We start from the raw sequence: 17,707 nt of genomic DNA, 5'->3' as shown, positions 1-17,707 counted from the left end.
TATTGTTGTGTAACTTGATGAACATATTGCCACAATATTTAACATTGGTTTACCTTATTTCTTTTGCCTAGACTTCATTATACTTCTGTGACCTTTCTGATGTGATATTCCAGGTATTCTTGTCATAATGATGGGAGAATAAACATAACATTAATAGTATTGATTCTGTTGACCTAGGATACGGTGGAAGTCTTCCTGTCCCACAAGTTGGTGACTGATGAGAGTGATGTTGATGGCCGGACAGCGTTCATGTGGGCAGCAGGCAAAGGGGCAGATGATGTCATCCGTATATTTATAAAACACTGTGTTGACATTAGACAAATGGACAAGCACGAAGAAACAGGTTGGTTCTGCTGAAGGCACCATTAAGAAAAGTTGGGCAGGAGTGAGTGTTCCCCTAGCTTGGGTTGGCACATGGGGATAACAGAATCCTCAGCAGGAGAGAATGGTTGTGTTTCCCCTTGCCAAGGTCTGGCTATTATTTGTAGGTATCTCAAACCTTGGCATTTGTCAAAACATTGTCAATACACAATCTATGTTCGTGTCTTCACATGCAACCCAGGGCTCCTGTATACAGATGGTGACTAAACAATCTATGTTTGTGTCTTCTCATGCAACCCAGGGCCCCTGTATACAGATGGTGACTACACAATCTATGTTTGTGTCTTCTCATGCAACCCAGGGCCCCTTTATACAGATGGTGACTACACAATCTATGTTTGTGTCTTCACATGCAACCCAGGTCCCTTGTATACAGATGGTGACTACACAATCTATGTTTGTGTCTTCACATGCAACCCAGGTCCCTTGTATACAGATGGTGACTACACAATCTATGTTTGTGTCTTCACATGCAACCCAGGGCCCTTGTATACAGATGGTGACTACACAATCTATGCTTCACATGCAACCCAGGGCCCCTGTATACAGATGGTGACTACACAATCTATGTTGGTGTCTTCACATGCAACCCAGGGCCCTTGTATACAGATGGTGACTACACAATCTATGTTTGTGTCTTCACATGCAACCCAGGGCCCCTGTATACAGATGGTGACTACACAATCTATGTTGGTGTCTTCACATGCAACCCAGGGCCCTTGTATACAGATGGTGACTACACAATCTATGTTGGTGTCTTCACATGCAACCCAGGGCCCCTGCAGACTACACAATCTATGTTGGTGTCTTCACATGCAACCCAGGGCCCCTGTATACAGATGGTGACTACACAATATGTTTGTGTCTTCACAATCTATGTTGGTGTCTTCACATGCAACCCAGGGCCCCTGTATACAGATGGTGACTACACAATCTATGTTGGTGTCTTCACATGCAACCCAGGGCCCCTGTATACAGATGGTGACTACACAATCTATGTTGGTGTCTTCACATGCAACCCAGGGCCCCTGTATACAGATAGGAGATACACAACCCATGTTTACTTTCCTTCAGCCCTCCATGCAGCAGCATATTCCGGCCACACCAGCACAGTGCGGATCCTTCTGGAGTACAGGGCCGATATTGACGCTGTGGACCTCATGAAACACACACCTCTGTTCAGGGCCTGTGAGTCTGGTCAGACGGACGTGGTGCAGACTCTCATCGATGCTGGGGCCAAGGTGGATGTGGTTGATCAGGATGGCAGGTCCCCTCTGCACTGGTGGGTGGACTTCAGGGTGTCAAGGCATGGTTACTTTCCATTGAAAGTATTTGTATATGTAATTCTGAGATTGGAAAAATGTTATCCAAGAAAGATCATGACATTGATAGGCAGGAAACAAATGAAAAATCACAGGCATTGTGTCCTGCAAAACTGTACCCTTTTGCTGGATAGCTGTTCAAGCATTTGGAATTCCTTATCCATTTTAAAACTCATGTGTTTATGTTTAAGTGTTCCAAAGTGTTAAAATGAGATCAGTGTAGCTGTCCCTCTGTTGCAGGGCGGCACTTGGGGGTCATGCCTACATCTGCCAGACTCTCATCAAGTTTGGAGTGGACCCCAACATCAGGGACACCACCGGGTGAGTAGACGGACATGACAGGTGACACGACCTGGTGAGTAGACAGACATGACTGGGTGAGTTGATGGACATGACAGGTGACATGACCAGGTGAGTAGACGGACATGTTAGGTGACATGACCAGGTGAGTAGACAGACATGACTGGGTGAGTTGATGGACATGACAGGTGACATGACCAGGTGAGTCGACGGACATGTTAGGTGACATGACCAGGTGAGTAGATGGACATGTCAGGTGACATTACCAGGTGAGTAGACGAACATGTCAGGTGACATGACCAGGTGATTAGACGGACATGACTGGGTGAGTTGATGGACATGACAGGTGACATGACCAGGTGAGTAGACGGACATGTTAGGTGACATGACCAGGTGAGTAGACGGACATGTCAGGTGACATTACAAGGTGAGTAGACGGACATGACTGGGTGAGTTGATGGACATGACAGGTGACATGACCAGGTGAGTAGACGGACATGTTAGGTGACATGACCAGGTGAGTAGACGGACATGTCAGGTGACATGACCAGGTCGAGTAGACGGACATGTTAGGTGACATGACCAGGTGAGTAGACGGACATGTCAGGTGACATGACCAGGTGAGTAGACGGACATGTCAGGTGACATGACCAGGTGAGTAGACAGACATGTCAGGTGACATGACCAGGTGAGTAGAAGGACATGACAGGTGACATGACCGGTGAGTAGACGGACATGTCAGGTGACATGACCAGGTGAGTAGACGGACATGACTGGGTGAGTTGATGGACATGACAGGTGACATGACCAGGTGAGTAGACGGACATGTTAGGTGACATGACCAGGTGAGTAGACGGACATGTCAGGTGACATGACCAGGTGAGTAGAAGGACATGACAGGTGACATGACCGGTGAGTAGACGGACATGTGAGGTGACGGACCAGGTGAGTAGACAGACATAGACGTCAGGTGACATGACCAGGTGAGTAGACGGACATGACTGGGTGAGTTGATGGACATGACAGGTGACATGACCGGGTGAGTCGACGGACATGTTAGGTGACATGACCAGGTGAGTAGATGGACATGTCAGGTGACATTACCAGGTGAGTAGACGAACATGTCAGGTGACATGACCAGGTGATTAGACGGACATGACTGGGTGAGTTGATGGACATGACAGGTGACATGACCAGGTGAGTAGACGGACATGTTAGGTGACATGACCAGGTGAGTAGACGGACATGTCAGGTGACATTACCAGGTGAGTAGACGGACATGTCAGGTGACATGACCAGGTGAGTAGACGGACATGACAGATCACATGACTGTGTGAGTAGACAGACATGACAGGTGACATGACTGTGTGAGTAGACGGACATAACAGATGACATGACTGTGTGAGTAGACAGACATGACAGGTGACATGACCTGGTGAGTAGACAGACATGACTGGGTGAGTTGATGGACATGACAGGTGACATGACCGGGTGAGTAGACGGACATGACAGATGACATGACTGTGTGAGTAGACAGACATGACAGGTGACATGACTGTGTGAGTAGACGGACATGACAAATGACATGACTGTGTGAGTAGACAGACATGACAGGTGACATGACCGGATGAGTAGACGGACATGACAGGTAACACAACTGGGTGAGTTGTGGTCATTGACATTTTGTTTTCTGTGTGTTCCAGACGTACCCCTATCCAGTGTGCAGCGTATGGAGGTTTTGTCAACTGTATGTCTGTGTTGATGGAGCACAAGGCAGATCCCAGCACACAGGATAATGAGGTTAGTGACAAAGTTGGGGTGGGCTGTCTACTTATTGTAATACAGTGTTGTGTTGTGTGGCTGCAGCCCCCTTCCAGGCTGTCTACTTATTGTAATACTGTGTTGTGTGGCTGCAGCTCCCTTCCAGGCTGTCTACTTATTGTAATACTGTGTTGTGTGGCTGCAGCTCCCTTCCAGGCTGTCTACTTATTGTAATACTGTGTTGTGTGGCTGCAGCTCCCTTCCAGGCTGTCTACTTATTGTAATACTGTGTTGTGTTGTGTGGCTGCAGCTCCCTTCCAGGCTGTCTACTTATTGTAATACTGTGTTGTGTGGCTGCAGCTCCCTTCCAGGCTGTCTACTTATTGTAATACTGTGTGTGTGTGGTAATACTGCAGCCCTGCAGCTCCCTTCCAGGCTGTCTACTTATTGTAATACTGTGTTGTGTTGTGTGGCTGCAGCTCCCTTCCAGGCTGTCTACTTATTGTAATACTGTGTTGTGTGGCTGCAGCTCCCTTCCAGACTGTCTACTTATTGTAATACTGTGTTGTGTGGCTGCAGCTCCCTTCCAGGCTGTCTACTTATTGTAATACTGTGTTGTGTTGTGTGCAGCTCCTTCCAGACTGTCTACTTATTGTAATACTGTGTTGTGTTGTGTGGCTGCAGCTCCTTCCAGGCTGTCTACTTATTGTAATACTGTGTTGTGTGGCTGCAGCTCCTTCCAGGCTGTCTACTTATTGTAATACTGTGTTGTGTGGCTGCTGCTACTTATTGTAGACTGTCTGCAGCTTTCCAGGCTGTCATTGTAATACTGTGTTGTGTGGCTGCAGCTCCTTCCAGGCTGTCTACTTATTGTAATACAGTGTTGTGTGGCTGCAGCTCCCTTCCAGGCTGTCTACTTATTGTAATACTGTGTTGTGTGGCTGCAGCTCCCTTCCAGGCTGTCTACTTATTGTAATACTGTGTTGTGTGTGTGGCTGCAGCTCCCTTCCAGGCTGTCTACTTATTGTAATACTGTGTTGTGTGGCTGCAGCTGTCTACTTCCCCTTCCAGGCTGTCTACTTATTGTAATACTGTGTTGTGTTGTGTGGCTGCAGCTCCTTCCAGGCTGTCTACTTATTGTAATACTGTGTTGTGTGGCTGCAGCTCCTTCCAGGCTGTCTACTTATTGTAATACTGTGTTGTGTGGCTGCAGCTCCCTTCCAGGCTGTCTACTTATTGTAATACTGTGTTGTGTGGCTGCAGCTCCCTTCCAGACTGTCTACTTATTGTAATACTGTGTTGTGTGGCTGCAGCTCCCTTCCAGACTGTCTACTTATTGTAATACTGTGTTGTGTGGCTTCAGCCCCCTTCCAGGCTGTCTACTTATTGTAATACTGTGTTGCGTGGCTGCAGGGAATGACATCGCTGCACTGGGCCTGCAGCATGGGCCACCTGGACACCGTCAAGCTGCTGGTGGAGCACATGGCCTATGTCAACCACATGGAGTTCACTGAAGACAGGTAAGTCTGGGATCCAGGCCTCAGCTTGAACAATACAATACAACACATAATGTTACAAGAAAATCGGATCGTAAATAGATAGATAATGTATTCTATTTCAGTTCATGTACATTTTAACATGCCACGGTATTTAAGTCAGTTCCAGCCAAGTCAGTGGTCCAGTGACTTATGTATTGGCAGGTACACACCACTGGACTATGCATTGATGGGTGAGCACCATGATGTTGCCCAGTACATGATCGAGCAGGGGGCCCTCTCCATCACAGGCATACAGGACATAGCAGCACAGAAAATACAGGTGTGTGGCATACAGAACCTGCGACATCACAGTCTGCTGTGCATATGTTGCAGGTTCGAGGCTATAAATTCTTAAACTTATCTCATGTTGAGCGCTTTCTCTTGTTCTTACTAACCTTGGAGTGGAAACAAAGTGAAACCAAATTTTTAGCCTCTTTTAACACCTCGCCTGAACACACCAGTGCTCCATCTATTGTTGAAGGAAATCACCGTGCAAAATATGTGTCTTGCTTCATGTGACTCCCAACTGTATTGATCCTCTTTTTGTTACTAAAGGTGTAGACATCCTATATTAGAGAGATTTTGTCTCAAGTATTTGGGACTTGGATACAACTTTCACTTTCAGTCAACATGATCTTCTGTACTTAGGTAGGTGGAAGAATTGGAACGTTTGCCCTGAACTAGACCATTCTGAACGACCCATACAACGTTCTTTCAGAATCACTACTGCATGTATCAACATGAATCCTTCTCATAGTCACAGAGGAGATCCCCCACATACTCGGTATAGTGTATTGACACTTAAGACTTAACTTTTAACAGTATAAGGGAGACAACTCCGTAAGCCTTGTTACCACTGTGACAGAAGTTACCAACCGGAGTGACGTCACTTGGGGGACCCCATGCATGTAACCCCATGGGAGTAAACATGTAGGCGGTCACGTCAGTGTACGTTGTTCTGTGATCGACTATGGTCAGTTATGGTGAAGACACGACACTCGGTGACCTCTACTCATGCGAGCAATCACATTAGTGGAGTATGACTTCCGAATCCTGCTGCTCGAGAGCAAGATTAGAAGCGTTCCTCTCCCATATTCCTTGACTGTCAGTGACTAAGTTTAGGAGAGATAAGTGAGGGTGACTTGATGGGATATGAGCAGTTTAATGGAGTGCTGTTCAAACCATCCCTCCTTACATAAGCTGGGTGTCTGCAGAACGGTTTCAAAGAACTCGCTAGCTGAGACTGCAGGGTTGTCTGGCGTTTAGCTCTGGTTTTGGCTGTGCCCGAAGGTGTTAGAAGAAGCTGAAAACGTTGTTTAAGGTCGTTACCACTCCAAGGTCATAAGAACAAGAGAAAGTGCATAATGTGTCATAGTTTTAGTATTTGAACTACACAAATTATAGTTACAATTTTCAAAATCACCCAAGCATACGATTTCAACGAGATGGATCTCAGAATCGGTGTTCATCAGGTGGTGATGTTCGATATAACTATATGTCATACTTTTTAATAGTTTATTGAAACATGAAAGAGTTCCAAGACTTCAGTAGCCCCTAAGTGTTACAATTCACCCTTTGTCTAAATTTTGACATTAGCTATATCTTAGAGGTGATGTTGGACATGGTCTACCATGAGACTACATGCAATGTTAGAATTGCATGTGATCAACAAAGATATGGCTGGATGACTGATCTGTGATGTTCTCTGACTTCTCTAGTCGGCATTTCGAGGCTATCGAGTGAGGAAGACATTTATAGAGAGGAAGAGGCTGCTGATGAAACATGAAAAGTTGAAGAGGGAGGCTGCCAGGTGGGTGCTAGTTTACATGGAGTAGTGTGAGATATACTTCTGACATGGAGTAGTGTGATATATACTTCTGACATGGAGTAGTGTGAGATATACTTCTGACATGGAGTAGTGTGAGATATACTTCTGACATGGAGTAGTGTGAGATATACTTCACATAGAGTAGTGTGATATATACTTCTGACATAGAGTAGTGTGAGATATACTTCTGACATAGAGTAGTGTGAGATATACTTCTGACATAGAGTAGTGTGAGATATACTTCTGACATGGAGTAGTGTGATATATACTTCTGACATAGAGTAGTGTGAGATATACTTCTGACATAGAGTAGTGTGATATATACTTCTGACATGGAGTAGTGTGAGATATACTTCTGACATGGAGTAGTGTGAGATATACTTCTGACATGGAGTAGTGTGATATATACTGACATGGAGTAGTGTGAGATATACTTCTGACATAGAGTAGTGTGATATATACTTCTGACATGGAGTAGTGTGAGATATACTTCTGACATGGAGTAGTGTGAGATATACTTCTGACATGGAGTAGTGTGATATATATACTAGTGTGATATATACTGACATGGAGTAGTGTGATATATACTTCTGACATGGAGTAGTGTGAGATATACTTCTGACATGGAGTAGTGTGAGATATACTTCTGACATAGAGTAGTGTGATATACTTCTGACATAGAGTAGTGTGACATATACTTCTGACATAGAGCTTCTGATAGATATACTTCTGACATAGAGTAGTGTGAGGATATACTTCTGATATACTAGTGACATATACTTCTGAGTAGTGTGAGATATACTTCTGACATGGAGTAGTGTGATATATACTTCACATAGAGTAGTGTGAGATATACTTCTGACATAGAGTAGTGTGAGATATACTTCTGACATAGAGTAGTGTGAGATATACTTCTGACATAGAGTAGTGTGATATATACTTCTGACATGGAGTAGTGTGAGATATACTTCTGACATGGAGTAGTGTGATATATACTTCTGACATAGAGTAGTGTGAGATATACTTCTGACATAGAGTAGTGTGAGATATACTTCTGACATAGAGTAGTGTGAGATATACTTCTGACATAGAGTAGTGTGAGATATACTTCTGACATGGAGTAGTGTGAGATATACTTCTGACATAGAGTAGTGTGATATACTTCTGACATAGAGTAGTGTGAGATATACTTCTGACATAGAGTAGTGTGAGATATACTTCTGACATGGAGTAGTGTGATATATACTTCTGACATAGAGTAGTGTGATATATACTTCTGACATGGAGTAGTGTGAGATATACTTCTGACATGGAGTAGTGTGAGATATACTTCTGACATAGAGTAGTGTGATATATACTTCTGACATAGAGTAGTGTGAGATATACTTCTCACATAGAGTAGTGTGAGATATACTTCTCACATAGAGTAGTGTGAGATATACTTCTCACATAGAGTAGTGTGAGATATACTTCTGACATAGAGTAGTGTGAGATATACTTCTGACATAGAGTAGTGTGAGATATACTTCTGACATAGAGTAGTGTGAGATATACTTCTGACATAGAGTAGTGTGAGATATACTTCTGACATGTGTGATATATACTTCTGACATAGAGTAGTGTGAGATACTTCTGACATAGAGTAGTGTGAGATATACTCACTGACATACTTCTGACAGTAGTAGTGTGATATATACTTCTGACATAGAGTAGTGTGATATATACTACTCTCACATAGAGTAGTGTGAGATATACTTCTGACATAGAGTAGTGTGAGATATACTTCTGACATGGAGTAGTGTGAGATATACTTCATAAGTAGACATAGGATAGTGTGATATACTTCTCACATGAGTAGTGTGATATATACAGAGTAGTGTGAGATATACTTCACATAGAGTAGTGTGATATATACTTCTCACATAGAGTAGTGTGAGATATACTTCTGACATAGAGTAGTGTGATATATACTTCACATAGAGTAGTGTGAGATATACTTCTGACATGGAGTAGTGTGATATACTTCTGACATAGAGTAGTGTGAGGTATATACTTCTGACATAGAGTAGTGTGAGATATACTTCTGACATAGAGTAGTGTGAGATATACTTCTGACATAGAGTAGTGTGAGATATACTTCTCACATAGAGTAGTGTGAGATATACTTCTGACATAGAGTAGTGTGATATACTTCTGACATAGAGTAGTGTGATATACTTCTGACATAGAGTAGTGTGAGATATACTTCTCACATAGAGTAGTGTTAGATATACTTCTCACATAGAGTAGTGTGAGATATACTTCTCACATAGAGTAGCGTGAGATATACTTCTCACATAGAGTAGTGTGAGATATACTTCTGACACAGAGTAGTGTGAGATATACTTCTCACATAGAGTAGTGTGATATACTTCTGACATAGAGTAGTGTGATATACTTCTGACATAGAGTAGTGTGAGATATACTTCTCACATAGAGTAGTGTGAGATATACTTCTCACATAGAGTAGTGTGAGATATACTTCTCACATAGAGTAGTGTGAGATATACTTCTGACATAGAGTATATACTTCTCACATAGAGTAGTGTGAGATATACTTCTGACATAGAGTAGTGTGAGATATACTTCTCACATAGAGTAGTGTGATATACTTCTGACATAGAGTAGTGTGAGATATACTTCTCACATAGAGTAGTGTGAGATATACTTCTCACATAGAGTAGTGTGAGATATACTTCTCACATAGAGTAGTGTGAGATATACTTCTCACATAGAGTAGTGTGAGATATACTTCTCACATAGAGTAGTGTGATATACTTCTGACATAGAGTAGTGTGATATACTTCTGACATAGAGTAGTGTGATATACTTCTGACATAGAGTAGTGTGAGATATACTTCTGACATAGAGTAGTGTGAGATATATACTTCTCACAGAGTAGTGTGAGATATACTTCTCACATAGAGTAGTGTGTGAGATATACTTCTCACATAGAGTAGTGTGAGATATACTTCTGACATAGAGTAGTGTGATATACTTCTCACATAGAGTAGTGTGAGATATACTTCTCACATAAGTAGTGTGAGATATACTTCTCACATAGAGTGTGTGAGTATATATATACTTCTCACATAGAGTGTAGTGTGATATACTTCTCACATAGAGTAGTGTGAGATATACTTCTTAAGTAGTGTGAGATATTCTTCTCACATAGAGAGTGTGAGATAAATAGAGAGTTCTGAGTGTGAGATATACTTCTGACATAGAGTAGTGTGAGATATACTTCTCACATAGAGTAGTATGAGATATACTTCTCACATAGAGTAGTGTGAGATATACTTCTCACATAGAGTAGTGTGAGATATACTTCTGACATAGAGTAGTGTGAGATATACTTCTGACATAGAGTAGTGTGAGATATACTTCTGCCAGGTGACAGGTGGGGGATTACATGGAGTAATATGAGTTTGATGACTTGTTCTGTGGATGCAGGAAGCGTGCAGTGGAGGAGTACCGCAAGAAGGAGGATGTGCAGCACAAGCGAGATGTGGAAGATAAGTATGTCACCTCTGACCTGGTTACCATGGAGACAGCAGGAACAGTGGACACAGCACCTGCAGTGGAAATCAAAAGTGGAACCAAAAAGTAAGTTGGGACATAGGTGACAGGACAGGTGATTCAGGTACCTGAGTACGACCCACCCTGAACCAGCAGCACTACGCAGAAAATTGGTTAATCACATGATATAGTATAGTACGGTGGACGAGGTGTGTAAGGTGCCGCTAGCCAGGATCAATCCCCACTTGTGACCGGGTGTAAAAACCTTGGAGGCTCTTTCAGTGTTGTCACAACCCCTAGTGTGCAGTACACAACCCTGTGCACTTAAAAGAACCCATTCATCTGATGATAGGTGACCAGATGGTGGACACACGAACACGTGCAGACACCTAGTTGTGGGTATAGTAACGTGCAGTATCATTGGACAAAATACTGTGACTGTGTGTCCCAGTTCACCCAGCTGCAAATGGGTACCTTGTGAGGATGAATCTGTGTGATAAATCGCTGTGCTTAACAGGCTGCACGAGTTGAATACTCCACAGGGAGTAGAGTTGGTTATAGTAATGCCAGAAAAAGACATCCGTTGATCAAGGGAACACTCCAGTGCCTTGAGCATGTACTAGTTACATGGACATGTGCGCTATTTAGATATCCTATGATAATAGTAGTAATGACAAAAGTCGGTCATGGTTTCACTCTTGGTCCCTAAATAAGTTTGCATGCACTCATTTCTGTCTGACTATTCACTCATTTCTTTTGACATTTGTGTACATTGTCCAGGCTCAGTTATTTCCAATCGACCTCATATAGCTGTCATATTGTCTACAAAGAAACTTTTCTGACTTTTATATGTTTGATTAAATAAAAAAGGCTCTGTCAATTTCATTGTGGGCAAGATAAGGCCTTTATTTTTCCTTATCCTGACTCATGATCTTTTTCTTATCTCCCTTTCCCTTGCGAATGGTTGTGGGACACTTGAATCCCTTGTAGTTCCTGAAGCAGACGTAAAAATACACTCACCCATGAGTTACCTCCCTTCTTTCCCCGCGCAAACAGTCATGTGACCAGCCTTACTTGTCACTCTCTCCCTTTTCGCCCAAGCGGATGGTTGGACGAGCACTGGAGTCCCGTATACAGCAGATATCCTTTATATTTAGATCTTATTTATCAAAATTACGTTGTGTATGGTATTTGGCTATAACTATAATGCATTGGTTGTATAAAATTTGAAGAACTTTTTGTAATTTGTTACACTTTTTCATCGTAATGTAACGTGTTTACATTTCATGAAATCTTGCATTGTTTGCAGGCACCGGCTATCTGTGGCTGATCCTCACCCCAATGCCCACCGTGCATTAAACCATGTTCTTCCAGCTCACGTTGTACATATTGCAGTGGGGCGGTGGGGTAGCCTAGTGGTTAAAGCGTTTGCTCGTCACGCCGAAGACCCGGGTTCGATTCCCCACATGGGTAAAATGTGTGAAGCCCATTTCTGGTGTCCCCCACCGTGATTTTGCTGGAATATTGCTAAAAGTGGCGTAAAACCATACTCACTCACTCACTCACTCACTCACATATTGCAGTGATTTATCAAATTTGCGTGCCATGGATCGGGTGAGGAAGTCATCACAAGTCACGGTTGGTGAACCTGGAGATCAAGCCGGTAACCGTAGGTTGTTTGCTACTGCAGAAATAAATAATTCTGGTGCTATGTTGAGTATGTTGCAGGGGCAGTCGTCTGGTACGGGGTCGAAAAAGAGGTCTGCTACGACGGAGTTGACGCCCTCTCAGAGCAAGAAAAAGACTACTGCTTCATCCACAACGCAGAAAAGGGCATCCATAACTAGGTCTACATCAAAATCTACACGGCCTAGCAAGTCAACTCATCAAAGGTCGTTTAATGAGGACATTATCCTACCGCTCGAGGCAGACGTGTTTGATGAACCACCGTTACTTCTGCCTGAAGTACCTATTAGATCGGAGACACAATCGACCTCCATGACTACTAGATCATCTCCTGCAACTACAACAGCGGCCTAGCTGTTTGACGACCAACCACCAACTTCTCAACGCAGTGAAGTTGAAACACACAACACATCAGCTTCACAAACGCTTCATCAACGCCGAATCAGTTCCAGTCTACGCAGAACTTCCATCCAGGCGACTTTATGAGGCAATTTACTACTCAAATGATGGCCATGATGGAATGAAGTTTTGATGAGAAAGCGAAGGCACGGCAGGAACGTTCATCAACTGACAACGTTCGCAAACCCTCAGACCTACGAACCCAATACGCCTCACAGATCTACATCTGCAGACAATGTTAGCGAACGTGAACGTTCAAGAAGGTCATCACAATCGGACAACTCTGTCATCATAGAACAGGATTGAAGGTCCGCAAAGGCTACTAACTCTACGACAACTTCGTCGTCGAACCCTCAACATTTGAGAACGTCTAGGAATCCATCCCCAAGAGCCAGCCGTTCCAGATCTACATCCCACAGCTCTCATACGCGAAGAGAAGGTTCGCGAAGATAGGGTTCGTGAGAAGGAAGTTCCAGCTAAGGGATGGATCAAGAGACAGAGGTTCGAAGGGAGGAATCAGAGACAGACGTTCAGCGAAAGGATGACTCAAAACATTCGCGAAAGGAAGGTTTGCACACGGAGGATTTCGCGAAGGCATAGTTCTACGGAACAAGAACTATCTGATGAACATACCGACTACGTCTTCTCAGATATGGAAGTTACAGCTTGGATAGCTAATGGATTGAACTTAGAGTCTCCCTCCAAGGAATTGGATGAATTTTACACATATAAGATGTGCAAGGACGACTTTGACTCAATCACCATTCCGCCTATTGAGCCTATATCCAAGGTGCCTTCGAATCTACGCACATCTTTTGACAAAGCTTCTAGATTCCAGAATCAACATCTGCCAGCATTTAATGTGAGGCAATTCCCCTTACATCACATGGACCCCTTCATGAGAGCGCCGGACTTAGATGAAAATATAAAACTGGTTAACGACTCTCGGAACAAGGTCTACAAGGTGGAGGATAAGAAGTTGGCTCAACTTGATACAGCGACGAGGAGATCCTTCTTCGGATTAGCGAGGTCCAGAGCAATCAGTGAGGCATTGATTAACAAGTTCCAGAACCCCAGTTCGGAAGAAGATAGAATGATATTATCTGCTTTGCTCACTCAGAAAAAGGACCAATATTTCATATCGGATCATCTGGCCTCAACGTCGGCGGGTGTCACCTTATTACGGAGACAGGGTCTACTGGCATCGTGTTCCTGGAGTGACAGGTTTATCCAACCGCTACTTAGAGCTCCTTGGGCGGCGTGAGTTCGGAGGTGAGATAGATGAAGCAGCCAAGGAAGCTACTCACGACTCAAGGGAAGTCATGATGATCAAGTCTATAGATACTCTAGCCAACGTCATTCGTCATACTTCACAGAAGTACAACAGCAAATCAAAATTTTCCGGTATCCAGAAGGCTAAGGAGAAGAAGTACTCCAACTTCAGAGGCGGGAAAAGTCCTTTTCGTCGCCCATCCGGAAACTACAGAGGAAACTCAGGGAGAGGACGTACTCCCAGAGGTTTCACAGGGGCTAGATGCTGAAAGTGGGGTTCGGAACGACTGGATGCTTCCACCCCCAGCCGTTCCTGTACAACCATCAACAGTGGGTGGACGCCACAAAGGTACTGGGAAAATTGGGGATTACTGGATGACGACTACGTCTCACAAGTACTGCGAGAAGGGTACAGAGTGCAGCTCAAGGCCACACCACTGTTAACCCTCAGACCGATGGTCTTCAACTATGCAGACGAGCAAGCAGACAAACTACAAGAAGCCATCAACTCACTTCTAACCAAGAATGCAGTAGAAAGAATAGATCAAGATCATCTCACGCCAGGCTTCTACTCCCCAATTTTCCTAGTACCCAAGAAGAATTCCAAAGAGAAATTCAAGTTGATTTACAACATGCGGAAATGCAACCAAGACTATCTACTCAAACCGGAAAGGTTCAGAATGATCCACCTACCTCAACTCAGACTACTAATTCGTCCGGCAGACTTTATGGCCAGCATAGACCTACAGGATGCATATCTACACATCCCCATACATCCAGAATCAAGGAAATATCTACGATTCCTATTCAGAGGTCAGCACTTCCAATGGAACGTCCTACCGTTTGGAATATCGTCGGCTCTCTGGTTATTCATACGAATAACCAAGCCCATAGTCGCCTACCTACATCATCGAGGTCTACGCAATGCCTTTTATCTGGACGACAGCATACAGGTTCATCAAAGTGCCAATCAACTCGGACAGCAGCTGAACTTCACAATCAAGTTGCTCACGCAACTAGGATGGCTAGTGAACCTGATGAAGTCGAAGTTGGAACCAAAACAAGATCTGCAATTCCTGAGGATAAGATTTATCACAACACAGAATCGAATTGTGACCCCAGAAGATCGTTGGGTCAAGATACAAGCCATGATTCCTCAAGCAGTCATTTCTCCGTTAACACTATGAACATGGCAATGTCTACTCGGTCTACTAACCTCAGCACAAGACTTGAAGGTTACAACTACGGCCATTGCAACGATTCCTGGCAAAACATCTGGACAGCAGCGACCCTATCTTGCTACCAGATCATCTCAAAGTGTACCTACTTTGGTGGACTCACAGGTCAAATTTCTGCGCAGGGACCTATTTACAAGAGCCGGTCTTCGACACACATCTCTACACTGATGCATCGCTACAGGGATGGGGTGCACATCTCAACAACCAAGTTGCATCAGGGAAGTGGTCAAATGCAGAACAGCATCTTCACATCAATCTGCTAGAAATGAAAGCTGTGATCAACGCCGTACAACTATGGTCGGGTTCGCTGAGCAACAGAATGCTGATGATCCACACAGACAACTCTACAGTGGCATTCTCCATAAATCGGCAAGGATCAACAAGATCGCCAAGCCTATTGCAGCTCACATTCCAGTTGTTCAACATCACGGAGAAGGCAAACATCTGTCACATACCGGGAGCCAAGAACGACTAGCAGACGCTCTTTCCCAACCACTGCACCCATCACCCACGGAATGGATGCTCCATCCAGAAGCGTTCTGGCTCATCATAAGGGAACTAGGATCCCCATGCATAGACCTGTTCACCACGAAGTTCAACAAACAACTACAGACGTTTGTTTCACCAGTACCAGACCCCCATGCCTGGGCAACAGATGCACTGAGCATATCATGGGAAGGACTGAACGCTTACGCGTTTCCACCTCCGATATTACTACCGAAAGTACTGTTGAAGATCAAACAGACACAAGCGCTACAACTGACTTTGGTCGCGCCCTATTGGCCAGTGAGAGTCTGGTTCCTAGACCTAATAGAAGATCTTGGAGGTCCAACCCTCAAACTACCAGAATGGCCGAACCTACTCAGACATCCTCACACCAAGCAAGTCCAAAGAAACCCAACATTGTTCCAGCTACACGTGTGGACCGTATCAAAACCTGTCTGAAGAAAAGAGGATACTCCGCCAGAGCAGCGAAAGCAGTAACCCTAGCGTTACGCAGATCTACTCGCAATTTGTATGACGACAAATGGCAGACATATGAGCAATATGCAAGGCGGAAAGGCTTCACAGCTATGAAAGCGTCTCATCCTCAAGTGGCGGAATATCTATGTCACCTTAGATATACAAGACATCTGAAAGGTTCGACATTATCTACATATCTGGCAGCCATTAGTACAGTCATCACTATGAAGTCAGGCATCAAATTGACGAAAGTACCAGAATTACTTGCTTTGCTGCGATCTTTTAAACTGGAGGACCAGCAAAAGAAATTCAGAGCACCAGCCTGGGATCTGAATGTAATTCTACGTCATCTCATGAGCAATGCCTACGAACCTCTAGAGCAGACTACCTTCGAGCTACTCACGCAGAAAACTCTGTTCCTGCTTGCCCTAGCCACGGCAGCTCGTATGTCTAAGATACATGCGCTGGACTTTGGACGAACTAGATTCGACACGGGGCACCGTGCTGCAGTACATCTAGGACTTAGATGGGACTTTATTGCAAAGAATCAACTACCTTGTCAACCAGATAGACAGTTCCATGTGCCAGCACTAGCTACGATCCTCGGACCAGAAGACACCCAGGACTTATCCTTGTGTCCTGTCAGAGCCTTGAAGATATATCTTCAAAAGACACTAAAACAAGGAGAAGAAAATTCAAGCACCTATTCATCCCCTTGTCGCTGGAGACAGCAGTGGAAGTCAAGAACGACAATATCGTTTTGGATGAGAGCCGTTATACTAAGAGCCTAGAAAGCAGCAGGATTAGAGCCTCCAAGAGCCTCCAACCCACACGAAGTCAGAGCACTGGCGTCAACACTGGCTCTGCATGGAAATTGCTCTATATCATCGATCATGGAGGGCTGCTTCTGGAAGTCAGATACGGTGTTTGCCAACCACTACCTCCGAGACATAGCCAACAAAGACATCTCCGGCATTCACCAGTTTGGGCCTCTTGTTGTAGCACAACAACTAATGGTTCCTCAAAGGCGCTGAGTTGAAATCTCACCCTTTATCACGTTGACTTGTTGATAACTTTTACTATGGAAAAAGTTCTAGTTTGAAAGTCCATGCGCACAGTCTAGACTAGGCTAGCATGAGTGATTAAGACTCAGGTAAGATCTTTACCTGTACGTAAAGCAGTCGCAACTCATTTATGATAAAGATCTTATCATAATCTATGGGTTGTTATAGATAAGTAGTAAATAGAAGATACTAGTATATCTTAAGCCACATGAATCTACAAGATTCACTTGTCTGAGAGAGAAGTAAGACAAGATGGTGGTCCCCCCGAGTTACAACGGAAGTTGGAAGAATAGGATCTAGGAAATGCTGTTACGCAGTTCCCATGGGGGGGATACAGGACGTATCTATGGACAGCTGTTGAATCCAGGAAGTGGCTTGACCCACCACCAATCTAGGA

General features: G+C 44.1%; 2 protein-coding genes across 2 annotated transcripts in view; both read left to right on the top strand.

Annotated features, from left to right (window-relative positions):
• LOC124264718 (inversin-like) overlaps positions 1 to 17,707 on the top strand; it is a 45,116-nt gene that overhangs the window by 12,756 nt on the left and 14,653 nt on the right. The window contains 8 exon segments of the mRNA XM_046699493.1: positions 178 to 343; positions 1,456 to 1,663; positions 1,944 to 2,024; positions 3,707 to 3,803; positions 5,178 to 5,284; positions 5,465 to 5,582; positions 7,021 to 7,112; positions 10,623 to 10,775. Of these exon segments, the coding sequence (XP_046555449.1) occupies positions 178 to 343; positions 1,456 to 1,663; positions 1,944 to 2,024; positions 3,707 to 3,803; positions 5,178 to 5,284; positions 5,465 to 5,582; positions 7,021 to 7,112; positions 10,623 to 10,775 (1,022 nt within the window).
• Positions 13,369 to 14,316, top strand: LOC124264719. The gene is made up of 2 exons (XM_046699494.1): positions 13,369 to 13,966; positions 14,039 to 14,316. Exons 1-2 carry the CDS (start codon positions 13,426 to 13,428, stop codon positions 14,047 to 14,049), a joined length of 552 nt encoding a protein of 183 aa, XP_046555450.1. The 5' UTR covers positions 13,369 to 13,425; the 3' UTR covers positions 14,050 to 14,316.

This window comes from Haliotis rubra, unplaced genomic scaffold, assembly GCF_003918875.1.
Source record: "Haliotis rubra isolate DU_JTF1 unplaced genomic scaffold, ASM391887v1 Scf94, whole genome shotgun sequence".
Taxonomy (NCBI): Eukaryota; Metazoa; Mollusca; class Gastropoda; order Lepetellida; family Haliotidae; genus Haliotis; species Haliotis rubra.
Note: the sequence above shows the minus strand (reverse complement) of the source record. Positions and strands in the feature narration are given on the sequence as shown.

What these genes read in the sequence shown, in the direction of transcription:
- LOC124264719 (XM_046699494.1), top strand. Translation starts at nt 13,426, where the DNA reads ATGGAAGTTACAGCTTGGATAGCTAATGGATTGAACTTAGAGTCTCCC.